The 17,410-nt window shown below is 39.1% G+C and overlaps 4 protein-coding genes across 4 annotated transcripts in view; 1 reads left to right on the top strand and 3 right to left on the bottom strand.

Moving 5' to 3' along the window:
* myo5b (myosin VB) overlaps positions 1–973 on the bottom strand; it is a 63,732-nt gene extending 62,759 nt beyond the window's left edge. Inside the window, exon 1 of the mRNA XM_079834269.1 lies at positions 494–973. Coding sequence (XP_079690395.1) covers positions 494–520 — 27 coding nt within the window. The 5' untranslated portion in view covers positions 521–973. The remainder of the gene's footprint in view (positions 1–493) is intronic.
* A 1,832-nt stretch (positions 974–2,805) lies between these two features.
* Positions 2,806–6,488, bottom strand: cfap53 (cilia and flagella associated protein 53). Its single transcript, XM_079834271.1, has 8 exons — positions 6,338–6,488; positions 5,604–5,833; positions 5,346–5,519; positions 4,961–5,264; positions 4,324–4,542; positions 4,015–4,231; positions 3,441–3,543; positions 2,806–3,349 (listed from the first exon to the last, which is right to left on the bottom strand). Exons 1-8 carry the CDS (start codon positions 6,398–6,400, stop codon positions 3,106–3,108), a joined length of 1,554 nt encoding a protein of 517 aa, XP_079690397.1. The 5' UTR covers positions 6,401–6,488; the 3' UTR covers positions 2,806–3,105.
* A 559-nt stretch (positions 6,489–7,047) lies between these two features.
* On the top strand, positions 7,048–11,969 carry chek1 (checkpoint kinase 1). The gene is made up of 13 exons (XM_079834274.1): positions 7,048–7,203; positions 7,457–7,529; positions 7,613–7,836; positions 7,978–8,042; positions 8,134–8,203; positions 9,424–9,612; positions 9,688–9,792; positions 9,932–10,027; positions 10,114–10,186; positions 10,320–10,482; positions 10,743–10,874; positions 10,992–11,093; positions 11,281–11,969. The coding sequence occupies exons 2-13, from the start codon at positions 7,465–7,467 to the stop codon at positions 11,371–11,373; spliced, it is 1,377 nt and encodes a 458-aa protein (XP_079690400.1). The 5' UTR covers positions 7,048–7,203; positions 7,457–7,464; the 3' UTR covers positions 11,374–11,969.
* vsig10l2 (V-set and immunoglobulin domain containing 10 like 2) lies at positions 11,628–17,206 on the bottom strand (the record flags this gene model as incomplete). The annotated part of the gene is made up of 12 exons (XM_079834270.1): positions 11,628–12,220; positions 12,327–12,433; positions 12,519–12,543; positions 12,626–12,748; positions 13,278–13,586; positions 13,752–14,042; positions 14,135–14,395; positions 14,479–14,736; positions 15,464–15,739; positions 15,852–16,130; positions 16,553–16,906; positions 17,137–17,206. 12 exons carry the CDS (start codon positions 17,204–17,206, stop codon positions 12,123–12,125), a joined length of 2,451 nt encoding a protein of 816 aa, XP_079690396.1. The 3' UTR covers positions 11,628–12,122.
* Between the last annotated feature and the right edge of the window lie 204 nt (positions 17,207–17,410).

Here is a 17,410-nt window from a genome sequence, read left to right as displayed (position 1 = left end):
CATGAATACAAGGCTGTGTCTCAAAACCTAATGAGCTCCCTTCGCAGACAGCATTGTTTGACGTCAAAGCCGCATTAGGACGAGCACAAAGGTGCTGTCTAGATAGGCAGCTCAGTAGGTTTGGCCACTCCGCCAATGCCGAAACTACTTAGACCGAAACCACCAGGAACACACCTGTCCACGATACTTCCCTGTATTTTATAGGAAGTTAAAAGCAGTTATGCAGAACTACATGGCGTCAGATAGTTGAACATTACCTTTTGTGGGGTTTTATGATGTTTTTTTGTTTTATGTAAAAGATTCAAGCTAGTCATGCTACATGAAACGAAGATTTAAGTCTCTATCCAAAGACTGATGAAGGCGTTTGGCGTCGTTTACTATCTCACACTGTACATTCCATTATATTATTGTCCATCTGTGACATATTACATTTAACTACTTATTTATCTATTTAATTATGGAATCAAACTTAAAAACTATTCCAACAACTCACCTTAGAGTAGAGTTCAGTCACAGACATGATCCCAAATACAGCAGCTCCCACCTAACGTTAAACTAGTCACATCAGCACGCGCAAGATGTAATATTTCCGTTTGAATATGATGATATTCCCATCAAGTTTTACAATCCAGCCTTCTTGCGTCCTGTCACCACTCCATGTTGTGCTGGTTTGTACTTTTGAACTCAACTCTGACGGCTAATGTTAGCGCGTTAGCCGCGCCTGATCACGGCAGGTGTCTGTCTGTCCCCATAATTGAAGTTGAGTTAGAAAAGCGCCTTTCATCCTCCGCGTTAAAAAAATGTATAGTTAAAATAAGCGATGACTAAGACTTATCACAGACTTCTAATAATGGCTAAAATGTATCGGTCAAATGAGAGAAAAATATGTAATTGGCAAAAATGCAGGAGTGAAGTTGCTGCCCTCCCTTCTTTCCATCTCCATGGACTCTCGATCAGCCAGGCTGACTGACATGACCGCAGTGGATCATGGATCAATGGCACAATTCAGCGGGTCTACAGCGACACCTCCTGGCCATATAAAGAACTGCACTAAAAATCACGTTGACGGAAATAAAAATGCTAGCTTGTAAACATCAGGATTGTACGTGTATAGACTCAAAGTCTGTCACCAATTCGGAAATATTACGAGAACATTTTGTCAAGATATAAGCGTTTACCTTTGTATAAGTCCCGTTTACATTTAAATAAGTTCTGAACACTAAATGAGGAGAAATGCAAAGCACTTGCCTCATGGCTGTAAATTAGATGTAAATATACGTATGTGTGAATGGCAAATAAGTAGCAAATAATAATAATGGTGAATGGGGAAAAAAAATAGAAAAGCTTACTGACACACGGGGTATTTTTCTTGTCACATGGCAACAAAATAGCTTTCGTATTGATGTTTTATAATTCATTATTTTAAAACAAACCAAAGCCATAAACAAAGGCACTTTCTATAATAAATCCTATGTAAAATATGCTTTTCTGCATTGCACTTCTCGAACTTGTGTACCACAAGCTTACACTAAAAACCTAGCTTTATTTACAGGGAAGTTTATTAGCTGAACTTGGGTCTTATGATACATTATCCTACTTGTGTTGGTTCTCATTTGTAAGTCACTTTGGATAAAAACATCATTGACTACATGTAAATTTAAATGTAAAATAGCTTCACTGTTTATTTGTGTTTTATAAAATAATCAATAATCATAATAATAAAGATTATGCCAACATTTCTATTTTTACGAGTTTTAAGACTTTTCTTGGACAGTTACACCACCTATGTTTTTGCTTTCAAAATGAATTTTAATTCAGAAACATGTTCATCCTAGAAAATGTGTATTCAAGCCTTTTTCTGAACAACTTGCTTGATCCAGACCAAATAAAATCACATCATTGTCCCGCATACGTAACTAAATTCAGTGTTTTTGATAGTCACCACGAGTGTTTTAGCTTGAATAAATGCCAACTCCCTGAAATTATTGTTAATTTAAATACATTTTTGACTCCAGATAGACCTTGAAACACATAACACTAAAATAGATACTACTACTTAATATACAAACAGAGATTTTTTGGGGGGAGAAAAAGTGTTTAGCTATGGTTCCTATGGTCCATAAATGTATTTATATATAAAGCTGTAACCTGTAAATCTCAGTGAACCTCATGCTGTATTATTAATGTGATAAGGAAATCTAAAATGATTGAGTAGCTGTGCCTGACTTACCTTGACATAAAGCTCATGTTCACGCATCTTCTTCTCTTAAAAATTGTGCCAATATCCACAGACACAATGATCATCAGAGCTCTGAATTATTCCGATATTGTATATTCCTCATGTCATGCTTTAAAGTGTAGTTTGCGTAGAATTCTGAGAATTTTGTAAAGTTCGAAACCGGCTTGGGTAAAAGTTAAACCTGTCTGAACAGCCAAGTGAGAAAGAAAAAAAAGCAGACAGAAATGACATCAGACCAATTGCTCCACACCCATAGCACTCCTATGTAAGGTATTGGGCGTTGACAAACTTCTTTACCATACACAAGCTGTCGTGGAATCTGCCGTGTCAAAAGTTAACCACCCATCCACTCACCTACTAATCACTTAGCCCAGCAGCTTATTGGTCTAAAACCTTGTTGCCAAATCATTATGGAAATACTCTGGAGTGTTAACTGTCTTTTTAAACCTTAACCTTTTGACCTCTCCCGGTATTGTGTACTGTGCATGTTTCATAGCAACTGTGGACAGTGTCTCATTGTTTTTAATTAGATGGTTGCTGTTAGAGGCAGTGTATAAGGAAGTCTTCTAGTGTAATTCTTTAATTTGCAAAAAGAGGACACTTCACATTCTATTCATTGAAATGATTTGCTTTCTTGAAATCTTGAAATAATCTTTTAACGTGCAAATATCTACCTCAAAACAAGCTAATCCAGTCAGACTTGTATTTATGTCTGAATACAAACTTTGACACGGGATAATGTCACAATCTGATCACACACAGCATAAAGTTATTCAGAAACGAGCGTGTAACTTTCAGTCTTCACTGAAAGTTCCTTTTTTAATCCATTTTCTTCTTATACTGTTTTTAGAATATCATATTCTAATTTATGCCACCTGTCCACCAAAGCTGGAGCTGCTGCGCTCTCGTCTCCTGAAGGGATGAACTGCTGTGGTGCCGGATATGGGCCTTGAAAGAATGTCCTGAATCTTCTTATTGTACTGCTCCTTGTACATTAGACCCTTCTGGAACTCGTGTTCTTTCTCGGCTTGTTCTGCTTCACGAATGCGCTGGCGGTGAAGCATCTGAGCCAGTAAATCAGCCTGATACTCCTGAGTGGCCTCCCTTAAACTGGACATTTGTGAAACAAAATATTATTCATTTTTGTATGTTTTGGTATGGGTATGATTAAGTTAAACAACTTTTAAAAAAAGGAACCTACTGAGTCTTTTCTTCCTCATCCAGCAGTTTGTTCTCTTGAATGATTCGGTCAAGCTCCTCTCTCTCTTTGAAAGTCTCTGCCTGTTTCCGCAGGTTCTCGTTCACTAAAGAGAATAATTAAAAAAAAAATGTATTATTACATTTATGTATAATAAATTACATATAAATAGATTTTTTAACAATTTAAAAACATTTTTTTTTAATAGTCTTGGAAAAGCACACCAAGGCTGCATTTATGTGATCAGAAATACAGTAAAAATGGTAATATTGTGAAATATTATTACAGTTCTAAATAACTGTTTTATTTTTTTACTTTTGTATTTTATGCTGATTTGTAATAATTGTTTTATTTTTATCATTAATGTTGAAAACAGTGCTGCTTAACATTTTTGTGGAAACCATTATACATTTTTTCAGGATTCTTTGATGGAGAGAAAGTTCAAAAACCTAATTTATTTGAAATTGAAATCTTTTGTAACATTATAAATTGTAATGTGTCCTTACTGATTCCAAACTTTTGACTGGTAGTGATATATATCTATTTAAAATGCCTGATCTTAAAGCATTTTCCTTACACTTCTCCTGGATCTGCAACTGGCGAGTGTCCATGACATCCTTCATGAGTCGGTCTCTCGCTGCCTTTTCCAGACGCCACTGTGCCTCCCTGCGGGCCCAGGCCTGCTGGAGCTCTGATTCAAACAGTTGCTCCGTCTCATCTTCTTGTCGTTTCTGCTCTTTCAGCTGCTCTGCTAGATACTCCCGGTACCTGTGCTGCTCCTCTTTACGCTCCAACTATTCGTGAAGAACATTTCATATTTGGGTGAACTACTCCTTTAAGTGAAGATCAAAACCTTTGTTGGCAACACTGTGAGCTGAAGTCTAACCTTTTTGAGGACCTCATCCTGCTTTTCGTCTCTCTCTTCACTCAGAAGCTGCTCCAGGATGCTCATATCCAGAGCCAGCTCATCCTGCCGATCTCGTGTCAGGCGCTTCATCTTCAGCCGAAGTGAAAGGTCCAGCTGCTTACGTCGTTTCTCCTGGTCTTGGAGCTTCTGTCTGTGTCCTCTCTCTGCCTCCAGACGAAGCATCTCCCTCTGGTCTCTCTGAGGAACACAGTTGTCACAAGAGTCAATGACGCAGTTTTTCCCTGTACAATTGTTATGCCAGATTTAAAAATTCAATGCAATTTTGTCAAAATAAATGAGGGTGAGTAAATGATGACAGAATTTTCATTGTTTTAATGCTCACTTGGTTGCTTTAAATTAATGTTTTCTATCATTTTTTGTTGGTTTAGTATTTTAATGCATTATTAAATAAAACATTTTGGGTGAACTATCCCTTTAAGGTCATCTAAATGTAAAAACAGAGGAAATGAGCATACACAAATAAATATTTAATATCGACAGATATAGATCAATTAAAAAATCTGTAATATTGGCCAATAACATGCAGACATATTGTGCATCCCTAATAATAATTCCAACTTGATTTGATTGATTCATTGAATCGAATGATCAGTACCAGTAACTGGGCCTCCTCTTGCTTCAGTTGCTTGGCCCGAATTCTCTGCTGCTCAGCTGTTTCCATCTGTGTCTGCAGGAATGTCTTCTGCTGGAGGTTGTTCTCTTTCTGGCGTTGAACCTCCTGGTTATGACGCTCCTCTTTAGCCAGCCTGTCGCTCTCCCACATCTGAGCGAACAGTCTGTCTTCTTCTTGTTGCATCTGTCGCACTTCCTCCTTAGTACGGATCTGAGATTCACGTTCAGTGCAGACCTCATCCTGTCTGCGCTTCATTTGCACGGTGCGCAGCTCCTCACTCTGCTCTCTAAAACACAGGAAGATTGAACATCTTGTAGCTTTGGATCAAAGTTCAAGATGGTCCAACTACTAATGATATAGCCTCTACCTAAAGAGTTGATCGAGTTTATCAGCAACAAGCCTCTGTCTCTCGCTCTCCCTTCTCTCTCGTAGAGTCGTGGCTCTTTCATGCATCTTAGCCTGCCTTTCCAACACTGTCTCCTTTTTTTCCTCCATCTCCCTGAAGAGTTCCTGCTCTTCTGACTCCAGCAGCTCACGAAGCCTGTCGAAAACAGCCAGACAAAAAGTAATTACATTACAGTGAAAGCCTATTTCTTAATAATTTATAAGGTTATTGCAAACAAACCTTTCCCTCTTTTCATCAATGCCTATCTGATACTGTTGTCTTGCTTCCTGTAGATGTCTACTAATAGTGGATGACACTATCCTGCGCTGCGTGTTTCTTTCCCATCGCATTCTCACATCACAGGAGCCTTGATCCTTGGTAAACTCCAGCACCTCATTCTGTGTCGCCTCCTGTTTCCTTCTCCTCAGAAAGAGGCCGTCTATGTCTTTGGATAAAGGATTTCTTGCTCTCTGAAATGTACATATTTGAGTTGAACATTAACACTAACAAAAAATGTAATAATATGTACATCAAATCTGCAAACTTCCAAAAGAGAAAGAGACTGTCTAAAAAAAACATATTGTACATATAATCTGTACATTAACACAGTAGAACATGTTTAGCTTCAATCTTTCATTAATGTGGATCAAAATATTATGAAAGATAATAGGAAACTAGAGTGAAAAGTTTGAAAGACGCTGTTGGCTTGATTAGATAGGAGTGATAAGATAGGAGTTTGAAAACTCTTGGCACATTTGAACTTTCCAGATGTAAGTCTATGGGATTTTTATCCCCCATGAAAAAACAACAACAACATTGGACCAGGCCCCATTAATGTTGGAAAATGTGGTCTCATAATCATCACCACCATAAATAGTAGATCTCTGTGTGTGTGTGTGTGTGTGTGTGTGCGTGCGTGTGCGTGCGTGCGCGTGCACGTGTGTAGATTTTGTCAAGCCAACATAACAACTCACCAATGCCACGGAATGTGCAGGTCCAGTTATTTCCCGTGTCCTGCGTCGGTGAGTTGTCAACATGGTAATTTTTTAACTAATTTTTTTCTTAGACTTAGCTGGCTTGAGAAATGACCCTCCAACTGTCTAGTTGTGTTTACGGAACTGAACTGATGTTGCCATAACAACAGCAAGCGACACCAGCCTCCTTTCAAATACAGTTGAGTTACTTTGATGCTGATTCGATGATGATTGGCAACTTGCAATTATCCTAAAATACCTTTAAAAGCTAAAATTAAATGTCCTATTACAAAAACTTCAATAAACTTATGACTGAAATTTTTTTAAATCACCATGATAGGCGAGCTTTTATTTTGTATAGTTTTCAAGCGTTTAAAAGATTTTACAAAAAAAGCAACCACATAAACTACAAATATCACATCTAATATAAACCACTATTCTTTAAGATAAATATTATTTAAATAATATTTGCCTATATACGTGCACATAAAATAACATTACTCGCATTCATATTTAGTTTGTATCTGCTACTTCTAGTATATTAGGTTTTTAATGGTGGCAGTTACATAACAGAACAGAATAACTTTTTTAGAATACAATTCAAATGACACCAGCACGAGAGGGTATCATAAAATAATCCAGTTAATATGAAAAGGTCCCTCCTGAATTTAGCCGCTCTAAGCTTTTAGTTTGAAATGTCTCCCCTCCGAGCACTTCCGGTGATGTCACGTCTCCAGAACGCGCCAAAGTTTGGACAGACGCGCAGTGTTGAGACTGATAACTTATCTGTGTAAATATAACAACAGAACAGAAAACAGCCTGCTTCACACGGGACAGCTTTAACGCTGATGTACGTGACTCACAAGGTATGTTTATTTGACAAAGTAACATAAAATTGACATCGGACAGCCCATGATTATCGGAGTTGACGTTTTACTGTTGTTTACAGTTGCTTGCCTAGTCATATGTAGCATGTATGTCACTATTTTTATTTACCTAAAACGAATATAATTTGTGTCCTTTTAACTATTTTCCCCCAAGGGCTGCTTATTACTGACTATGTAGAGAAAAACTGGTTTTGCTTTTAGTTCTCAAGAATATCCTGCCTTGTGTCCACAGATCAGATCATGTCTGTGCCTTTTGTTAAAGACTGGGATGTGGTACAAACCCTTGGAGAGGGGGCGTATGGAGAGTAAGTGACCAGTGTATTTTTATTAGTGCCATCCTGATCAGTTGAAGTTTTTAAATGTATTAAACTACTTCAAATTATTGTAGGGTGCGACTGCTGGTGAACAAAAAGACAGAAGAGGCTGTGGCAGTGAAAGTTGTGGACATGGCAAAAGCCAAGGATTGTATAGAGAATGTGAAGAAGGAGGTTTGCATATGCAAGATGCTCTCACACCCCAACATTGTACGCTTCTTTGGGCACAGGAGTGAGGGGACGACACAGTACATCTTCTTGGAGTACTGTAGCGGAGGAGAGCTCTTTGACCGAATTGGTGAGATTTGGACATTCAATGTTTTGGTTTTTGCTGGATCAGTTTCTTTGTCCTGTAATGTAGATCTGGTGGGGTCTGAATGTTTGTGATGAGGGAACACTGAAGATTCTACTTAATGTCATTTGACTCCCCTTCTCATAGAACCTGATGTTGGGATGCCAGAAAAGGATGCACACAGGTTCTTTCAGCAGTTAATAGCTGGTGTGGTAAGTTTTGTATTATTTTAAAACTTTGTTTTGTGAGTAGTTTTCACTCCATAGCCGCCTTGTAGTGAAACTAGATCTCTCTCATTTACAGGAATATCTTCATAGCATTGGGATTACACACCGTGACATAAAGCCTGAGAATATTCTTCTTGATGATAAAGGTACATCTAAATGGTCTTGTGTTAAATCTCATTATAAAACAGATTCTGGTAATACAATGTTCCAGTCACTCTAATATACATAACAGTGGTAGTAGCTGTGACAAAAAGCCTAAAAAAAATTAAACAATATCAGAATTACTAAACAGCAAAATACACATGACAAAGCAAAATTATTATCCTAAATGTGTGTGGAAACAGTGTGAATGTACTGAAATTTGTCTGTGCATAAATACATGTGCATACAGCAAAATACAGTTTATCAAGAGTCTATCAGTCTATCATATAACATATTCACACGTGCCTAATGTAGGACTTCTGTATGTCATCGAAATTGTCTTTACCTTGATTCAATACTCATCCATCAAAACTTTACTGGTGAGACGCTGGTTTGCTTTATCCAGCCGAGAAATGTAGTTTGCGTGTCACCTGGCCGTACAGCGAAGGGATTTGACGTTCCGTTTAGTCTGTATTTCACACAGTGCTATGTGTGAGGGCTCGTGCTCTTCAGAAACAATCCCAAAACTATGACAGCTTGTGTTTTTGGAATGAATAATGCACTGAAAATGCAAAGGGTGGATCTATTCTCTCTGCCATCTCTGATGTAATCAGCCGGGTTTTCTTTACATTGGCACTATTGTAGATGCTCAGTGTGATAAACTCCCGACTTCTAAGATCATCTAACTATGTGACGTAAATTGCATTAATGACGCATTAAGGATTTTGAATTAATCGCATGCGTTAATGTTAACTGCAATATATATATATATATATATATATATATATATATAATATACAGTAAAACCAAAAATTATTCAGACACCAAATACAAAGTGGGTGCAGGACACTATAGTTAATTTATGTAAGTGAGGATAGCAAAATAAAGTAAACTGTGACATATTATACCCAATAATTCTTCATACAGTGGACCAGTAAAATTGATACAAATTTGGGACCAAAATTATTCAGACACTTTGACCTGACCATGTTTTGCTTAAGTGTTTTTCTTTAATTGCTAATGCAACCTTTTACACCACAGACTGAACAAAAGTAAGCATTGCTTGGTAATTGGTTGACCTAAATTGGTATTATCTAATTGTGTACTTAAATTTAACAGCTGATTGGTTGATTGTAATCCATTACACACCTTTCTGTATACGTGTGTATACATGCACACAATTTATATTATTCAACATTTTATTAAAATCTATATTTTCACTCAGATAATCTGAAGATCTCTGATTTCGGACTGGCTACCATGTTCCGCCACCGTGGCCGAGAGCGGCCACTGGCCCGTTTGTGTGGCACTCTTCCCTATGTTGCCCCCGAGCTGATGTCACGCTCGGCGTTCCACGCTCAACCTGCGGACACTTGGGCTTGTGGCATTGTGCTCACGGCAATGTTAGCTGGAGGTAGGACAACAGTATTCTGTGTGTGAGAGAGCATCTTAATGTCAAGATTTTAGCATAAACTGCATTTTTCCTTAGAGTTACCATGGGACCAGCCGAGTGAAAATTGTCAGGAGTATTTAGATTGGTTGGAGAAGAAGATCTACCTCACACCGTGGAAGAAAATTGATGCTGTGCCACTGAGTAAGCATCTTAGCATTATTTAATCCAGTATTATTTAGACCAGAATATCATAGAATTGTGTGTTCTTTGACTTGGGCCAGAAAGCAACCCCTCAGAACACCTAAAAATGCTAACATCTGTGTTTTATTTTCTTTGTCAGGTCTGCTATCCAAGATATTACTGCATAATCCAGAGGACAGGTTAACCATTCCTGAAATTAAAAAACATCGCTGGTTTAGCAGAAGTTTCAAATCAGGTACTGCTTTCAAGCATCAGCTCAGTAACTCTTTGAGTCTTTCAAGAATTTTTATGATTCTTTTGGATCTGTATTTTTAATCACAGCAGTAAAACGACAGAGTGACATGCCAGTAACCAAGATGCATCGGACTGACTCAGAGCTGAGGCGAAAAAACAGGTTAGTATGACAAATTAATACAAATGGCTGCTGAATGACAGGTTAGTATGAAGAGAAATTGTGTTCACTAGTATATGCTATAGTATATTACATTCTAAGGGGCACATCCATCACTACCTATGTGTTTCCTCAGTGATGACAGAGCACAGATCTCCAGCTCTCAGCCTGAGCCGCAGGGATTGTGGGAGAAGGAAGTTACAGTACACACTGATGTCAGTGTCAGCTTTTCACAGCCGACCTGTCCTGACCACATGTTGCTGGGCACCCAACTGCTTGGTACACCAGGTGCCAGCCAGGTAACCTATTCTATAAAATTAATAAAAATGATAGGATGCTGACTTACTGTTTTTGCGCATGTAGTCTGTTATTTCTGTCAAAAATGTTTGTTCTTATTCTATAGTAGTGCTTCAATTTTATGTCACTCGTATTGTTGTAATATATTGCCTGATTTATGACATGGATAATTTCACATTTGTTTTTTACCCATTTATAAATACTAATTAAATTAAATGATATTATATATATATTTTAAAAATATTTATTTTATTTTTTGCAGAACCCATGGCAGCGGTTAGTGAGAAGGATGACCAGGTTCTTTACTACGGTGAAGGCAGAGCCGTCTTGCAATGCTCTCCGTGATGCCTGCATTGCTATGGGTCACACATGGAAACAGAGCTGCACTAATCAGGTCACCAGACAAAACAATCAGTTGTTACATTAGAGTTTTTAAAAAAAAATATTTAGCACTAAATCTTGAACAATATAATGCACTGATCTTCTTGTTTTTCTCTCTTTCTATTTATAGGCGACAGTGTCCACAATGGATCGCCGCAATAATAAGCTGATCTTCATAGTTCACTTCCTGGAAATGGAGGAACGCATTTTAGTAGATTTCCGTCTGTCAAAGGTAAGCAAAATCAGTGAATTACTTTTATGTTGTCATTTATGGCTTATTAATTTCATGAACCTCACTATGATGATTCTATTAAATTAACTGGTTTGTCAACTAAAACTAATATCAAGAATCTTTAAAAAACAATTTTTTGGAATAGTAAAGTAAAAAGTCTTCTCAAAACTGTTCTCTTGTATTCTAGGGTGACGGTTTGGAATTCAAGAGAATATTCCTGAAACTGAAACTGAAGCTGTCTGACATTATTAGTAACCAAAAGGTTTTGCCTTTGAATTGATGTGTGTCCACATTTTAACAAGCAAAGTCTGCATTCACACATGCGTACACACACGCACTAAGTTGTTTTATGATTGTTGAACGTGTTTGGATTTGTATGTTTGTAGTTGTATATGTATTTTTCTCTTGTCAGTGAGTAAAGCAGTGAGGAGAAACTGTCAAGTTTAGTTAATCTGTTAGTTTGTGTTCCGTTACTGTGAAGAAGAGGGTTTGATTTCTGAAACTGAACGTGTAAAGAACATGACCATGGTGAAACCTGTTTAGACAGTTTATTGTCTGTAAGAAACAAATTCAATTCCAGTCATGTTCAGCCTTCATTTTATTAAATGCTGAGTTCAGAAATAAGTGCATTTTGCTTACAAAGACAATTCATTCAAAAATATCACATTGTTGTTTGCCTAAATAATTGGTTTACCTCACACCTCATGTGATTCAGAAGCAGTTCAAATCAGTTTAGTTCATTCATTGTAAATAGACACATGAAAGGTGAATGCATTCAGTCTGTACTGGTCTAGGATTGCTGAAAAAGTGCTTTGTATTACATTCAGAAACAAGTGGTACATGCAGAATAAAAATATAACAATCCTGCTGTTAATTAACAAAATTTGCTTGTGTTTAAGTCATACCAAAACCATTTAGCTTGCTAATATCGGTTATAGATGTTATCTAAATTGGAGACATTTGCAAGTTGATCTTATAAAATTAGTAGTAAATTTATGGTAAGAAACATGGTTATGATCAGCCTTGTCTTCAGCTTGAGGCCATGACCGTAATAGTTACGTTGACTGGCTCCTCGTCAGGGGGAAGGTTTGTAGGTGTTGCGGTTGGCCTTGGCAGTGCCATTGATGCTGTAAGAGACATTTATTTTTCATTACTGAAGTGAACATAAATGGTTGTAATTGTCTTTTATTTAGTTTTTTTGTACGAGTTGAATGTGTCAAAGGCGTGAGGTACCTGTACTAGTTGATGGGCTTGGTTGTTCTGTATCTCTCTCCTTCTCTGCTGTTCCAGGAACCTCATCCTCAGGGAAGTTAATGTTCTCTCTAGACTGGCTATTCTGCCTGAAACACGCAAATAGTAGTAAAGTAGTAAATAAATGGTAAAGAGCAATCACATAACTGTAGAATGTCAATTATTAAAACATACCTTCCAAATATCAAGTCATGAAGCCCTGTAAAGTGTAAAAATGGTATTAGCATACAGCCATGCTAGTGTTATCGGATTTCTTTAAACATTAAGGATGTGTAACTCACGTGGGTTATTGTTGCGGTTCCGTACCACATACAAGAAGAGCAGTACAGTGATTATTGTGGCTATGATCATGCCCCCGATGGCTGCCCCAATCACAGCTGGGTAGGCATTGAAGGGAGGTTCGGCTGGAAGACAGCATACCTATATCAGCTTCACAATATCAGTGTCACAATTGCATAGTGTACCGTGGCAATCCGAGGATTATAAGAGCTCTTACACCATAATATCACTTGTAATGTATGTTACTGGTTTTTGGGAATAAGCTTAAACATTCACTTGGGTTAACTAGTTGTTTTAGCATCATTAGCATATATGATCATACACTTTTTTTTAGAGGTAAGTTATCAGACAATGAGGTGAATAGACAAAAGTAATGTCAGGAAAGGTCAAAGGGTAAGTTAACAGGCAGATCATGTAAGAGGAAAGGGATAGAAGGGTGGAGATGTGTGGGTATGGAAGTGGTCAAGTGTGCATTTCACCTGAATGGACAACAAAACAAAAAACAACGGCATTAGATTTTCAGTAGTGATAACATTTTCAAAAATCCCAACAAAAACGCTTTTGCAAAAAAAAACCCGCCAACATTTTGATGGAATTCATGTTTATATGTGCATTGATGATCATATTTTCAATGTACCTTGTAAGTGTTCTCACCTGGGATCTTTATCTCTGAAGGGTTTCCGATGGTGCGATGGTTGATGGCAGTAATACGAAATGCATAGATTCCTGTGGGATCCAGATTGTTGACTTGGTAGCTTCGGGAATCAGGCTCGAGATCTACCAATTTCTGCCAGGGAAGATCACCGTTTCTTTTCTTCACAGGTTCAGGGAGCCTCTGGCGTTCTATAAAGAAACCGGTGAGGTCACCATCAGTCTGGAGCTGCCACTCCAGGTCAACATCTGTCAGTTGACGACTGTTGTAAATGATCCTACTGATGCTTATATTTGGGGGCATTGGATACCCTGAAATGGGAAAAAAAAAGTATAACAACCAGTTAATGAGCTACTGGAGTTGAGATTGATACAGTAGTCTCCTTCCATGTGCATATGTACTTAGTAGTGTATCAGAGTATTGTAAGTAATGTATATCAAGTATAAAGTCAGTACAATATTTAAAGACTTGCTTACTCTTCACCATCAGCATAATGGGAATCTCTGCCCCTCCAACGGCATTGGTAGCCGAACACCAGTACTCGCCGCTGTCTGTATAGCTGTCCGTTTCCCGCACGGTCAAGTTGGTCCAGGCAGCAGCCCGCTCCAGGACGTACTTCTTAGGAATCTCATTCACATGCTGTTTCAGGTTGTTGTACCAGGTGATCTCGGTAACAGGGTAGTTTCTACTCAAGATACAGGTGAGCTGGACATCACTACCCTCATAGACGGTCATCATACTGCGCTGGGTCACTAGGACTGGTGCCTCTGAAAACAGTAAGAAAGGACAGTTTTAAATGGAATTAAATTATTTTACTGTTTTAAAAGAGTGCTGAAAATAATGATTGACTCTTTCTTACCCAGCTTTAAAGTACACTGTTTGGTCCCCATAGTCAATGGATGTTTTGCATGGCATATAAAGGCCTTGCCACTGTACATAGCACTTGACCGCAGAACCAGGATATTGGCATTCTCCTCAGACGTGCCTTGCATGTCCCCTGAGCTGGAGGCCCACCACACCAGGGCTCGAGGGAACCCACCCTCCCAGGAGCAGGACAGCATTAGGTATTCGTTGTTTCGAGTTGCATACGCAGAACACTTTGGCTCCCCGGAGGGCATCCCTGGGATCAAGAGTATGTACAAATGATTTACTGACCTTTCGTTCATCTCAACGTGGTCTAGGTGCTGTTAGTTTTACACTTACAAGTTCTGGCATTGCAGCTCTTGATTTCGTTTGATGCGATGTGTGTGCCTTGACAGATGAACACCGTGTTGTTTGCAGTCCCTACACCTTTCTGAATCTTGGTGATGTTTGTGAGCCCCTCGCTCTGTTCTCCAAACACATAGGGGCTCCATCTCAAAGTGGCTGCAGGGATACCACCCTCCCAGGTACAGCGGAGGGCCAGGTCAGTGTAATTGTTTACTGGTAGGATCGAGCATGTTGGAGCGCCATCTGGAGGATCTGTGGGAACAAAACCATTGTGTAACACAGGGCAGTGAAATGGATCCGGGGTAATTTGGGCCAATTTTGGAAACTGATAGAGGCAGAGAAGTGCTCCTGAATTCGAGCCGAATGAAGAAGTCGGATTAGATGTCCATTATTTATCTAGATAGAAGTAAGGGGTAGTCAACTTCTAGAAGGTTCAAGAGTAACGAAATATTGGATTGGTATCTGCATAAAAACATCACCGATTAGGATTTGCTTTTATCATTCCTGTTTCAACTGAGCCAAACTTTAAGACATATCATGAGAAGGTGTTGCTGTGTTAGTATACAGTATCTGTGTGGTTGTTAGCACCCTGGTAAGTCAAGAACAGATGTACATTCAAGGCATGAAGGGGGGATTGAGGTGTTATGACAAAACAAAACAAGGCTTTTTGGCCTTTCTCGTCTTGTCATAGCACAGAAACAATCACACCTGCTGTATACCTTCAGCTCTCAGAAATGTCCTTCACCTCCGCCAGATGCACGTCCACAATCAGCCACTCTGGAATCCTGACACCTTTGTTTACGTAACTGTCTGTATGTTCGTGTGAGCATGTTTGTGTAATGGAGAAGATGTAAGAGGAAGCAGAGGTAAGAAATCTCAGAAGCAAACTTGAAGAAGCTGTAGAACTCTATCAGGACAGGTGGAAGAAACAGCAAAGATGGCCACCAGAATCCAGGCAGGGGTGTGTGGGAGCACTCACAGTAGACGGTGAGGGTGATGGTTTTCCTGGAGCGGGTGTTGAGGTAAGTGTTCTGAGCCAGGCATGCATAGTGGCCCGTGTGCATGCGTAGGACCTTGGTGATGGTGTACTGCGGACCCGTGTACATCTGGGTGTTGTTGTAGAACCAGACATACTGACTGGGGGGATTAGAAGAAGCTTGACACAGGAGGGAAACCGTCTCTTTTTCCAGGGCGGAATAACCTCGCTCTGTCACTGAGTAGGGGGTGACATCGATCTGAGGTTGGTCTGGACCAACTGGAAAAGAGACAGCAGATTCTTTTTAAAATTCTCTTCGTATCACACACTTAAATTATATGATGCACCAAACCGTCTAGTTTATTTCAAAGAGTGCTTGGGAGTCTCTTACAAATGATGTCAAGCCAGACTCGGTCACTGCGCTGCTGGTTGACCTGGTTGCTGGCAATACACCGGTACCATCCAGTGTGATTGCGGTTGACCTCGGTGACATTGAATCGGTTGTTGTCATGGATCTTGGCCATAGTTGTGAACTGGCCTTCCCGGCTCTCCTGCTCCCATATGTAATTAATAGGCCCAGTGCCATTCTCCAGCCCACAGCGCATGGTCATTAACGTGCCCTCCACTGGCGAAGAATCGCTCATCACAATGTAAGGGTTGGTAACTGGCACTGTTAAAGTCATTACAAAATGGAACCTCATTACTGATAGATCATGAAAGAGTGGCTGTAAAATAATAACATTACTAGCACAACCTAGAGAATAAACAAGTAAGCTTTTCTTTGTTTCCTTTTTTTCTGTTGGAAATTACATATATTAATGTATTAATTTATTACTTTAGTACATAGTAACAAACCATCCATATTAATAGTCAAAGTTTACTTAACTAGCTTAAATACTAGTTAATCACAAGACTTCTTTAGTCAAAATTCCTTGGTATTAACAATATAACAACAATTTATGTCTACACTAGAAGACTTTTGGGCATACCAGTAACATATGATGGTAACTTCCAAGAGCAATCTAAATAAACCTTGAACTTGGTCAGCCATTGTTCAGATCAGTACTTAGACAACCATTGATTACCACTGACCTAGAACATGCAGAAATACATAGTAGTAATACAGCCTGGCTCCGTCCGGGGTATCATACAGTGCCTGGCAGGTATACACTCCTTCCGCAGCCAGAAGAAGCTTCTCAATGGACAGAGAGGCGCTGTTGCTTATTACTGTCAGATTACCCAAGTCACTGGCTAATTTCTGTACTTTTGGACCCTTCCCAAAGTTGTACACCACAGCACGGATGGTGTCTGTGCCCGGTTCGGTGAAGCCCCAGATGTAGACATCGGGTAAGGTGGGGCCACACTCCAAGATCACTCCACGTCCCACCACGCCATCGGTCTTGGTCTCATGGTATACCACTTGCCCCGGGTCCAAGATCTCTACGCCTAAGAGAGCACACAAAACATTTTAAAGGTTGTAGTGATCCAAAATATGATTAGCATTGATAAAGTTACTAAGGGTACAAACACATACATACAAATCAGAGTCTGAACAAGAAAACAAATACTTCTAATCAAATGGAGCAGCTGACAAATGTATGATTCAAAGTATTAGTTGACACTGGCGTTGGCACCGAATATTAAAAAATATTGAAAATGGTTGTTGATTTTCTTACCTTGAAGGAGGAGGGGTACAAATAAAACAGTCAGACAGATAAAAGGCACCCCTAAAACTCTTTGAACCATGGTGCCATGATCTCATGCCCAATGCCTTGACTAATATGTAAAAAAGCACAACCGCTGTCTCCAAAAAAAGAAAAAAAAAGAGAAATATCCAATGAATATATGATGTGTCCTCTCCGAGCTTATGATTACAGCCGAAGTCCACAAGCTCAATGAGAGAAAGAGGCAACTGAGTCTCTCTAAACTGATTTGGCTTGAATAATTCAC

Source organism: Gobio gobio, assembly GCF_949357685.1.
Source record: "Gobio gobio genome assembly, chromosome: 14".
Classification (NCBI taxonomy): Eukaryota; Metazoa; Chordata; class Actinopteri; order Cypriniformes; family Gobionidae; genus Gobio; species Gobio gobio.
This window is presented reverse-complemented; position numbering and strand designations above follow the sequence as displayed.

What these genes read in the sequence shown, in the direction of transcription:
- cfap53 (XM_079834271.1), bottom strand. Translation starts at nt 6,400, where the DNA reads ATGTTGACAACTCACCGACGCAGGACACGGGAAATAACTGGACCTGCA. An exon ending in CTGCACATTCCGTGGCATTG is followed by an intron (nt 5,834 to 6,337) that starts GTGAGTTGTTAT and finishes TGTACATTTCAG; the next exon opens with AGAGCAAGAAATCCTTTATC. An exon ending in GATGAGGAAGAAAAGACTCA is followed by an intron (nt 3,350 to 3,440) that starts GTAGGTTCCTTT and finishes ACAAATGTCCAG; the next exon opens with TTTAAGGGAGGCCACTCAGG.
- chek1 (XM_079834274.1), top strand. Translation starts at nt 7,465, where the DNA reads ATGTCTGTGCCTTTTGTTAAAGACTGGGATGTGGTACAAACCCTTGGA. An exon ending in AGAGCTCTTTGACCGAATTG is followed by an intron (nt 7,837 to 7,977) that starts GTGAGATTTGGA and finishes CCCTTCTCATAG; the next exon opens with AACCTGATGTTGGGATGCCA. An exon ending in GTACACCAGGTGCCAGCCAG is followed by an intron (nt 10,483 to 10,742) that starts GTAACCTATTCT and finishes TATTTTTTGCAG; the next exon opens with AACCCATGGCAGCGGTTAGT.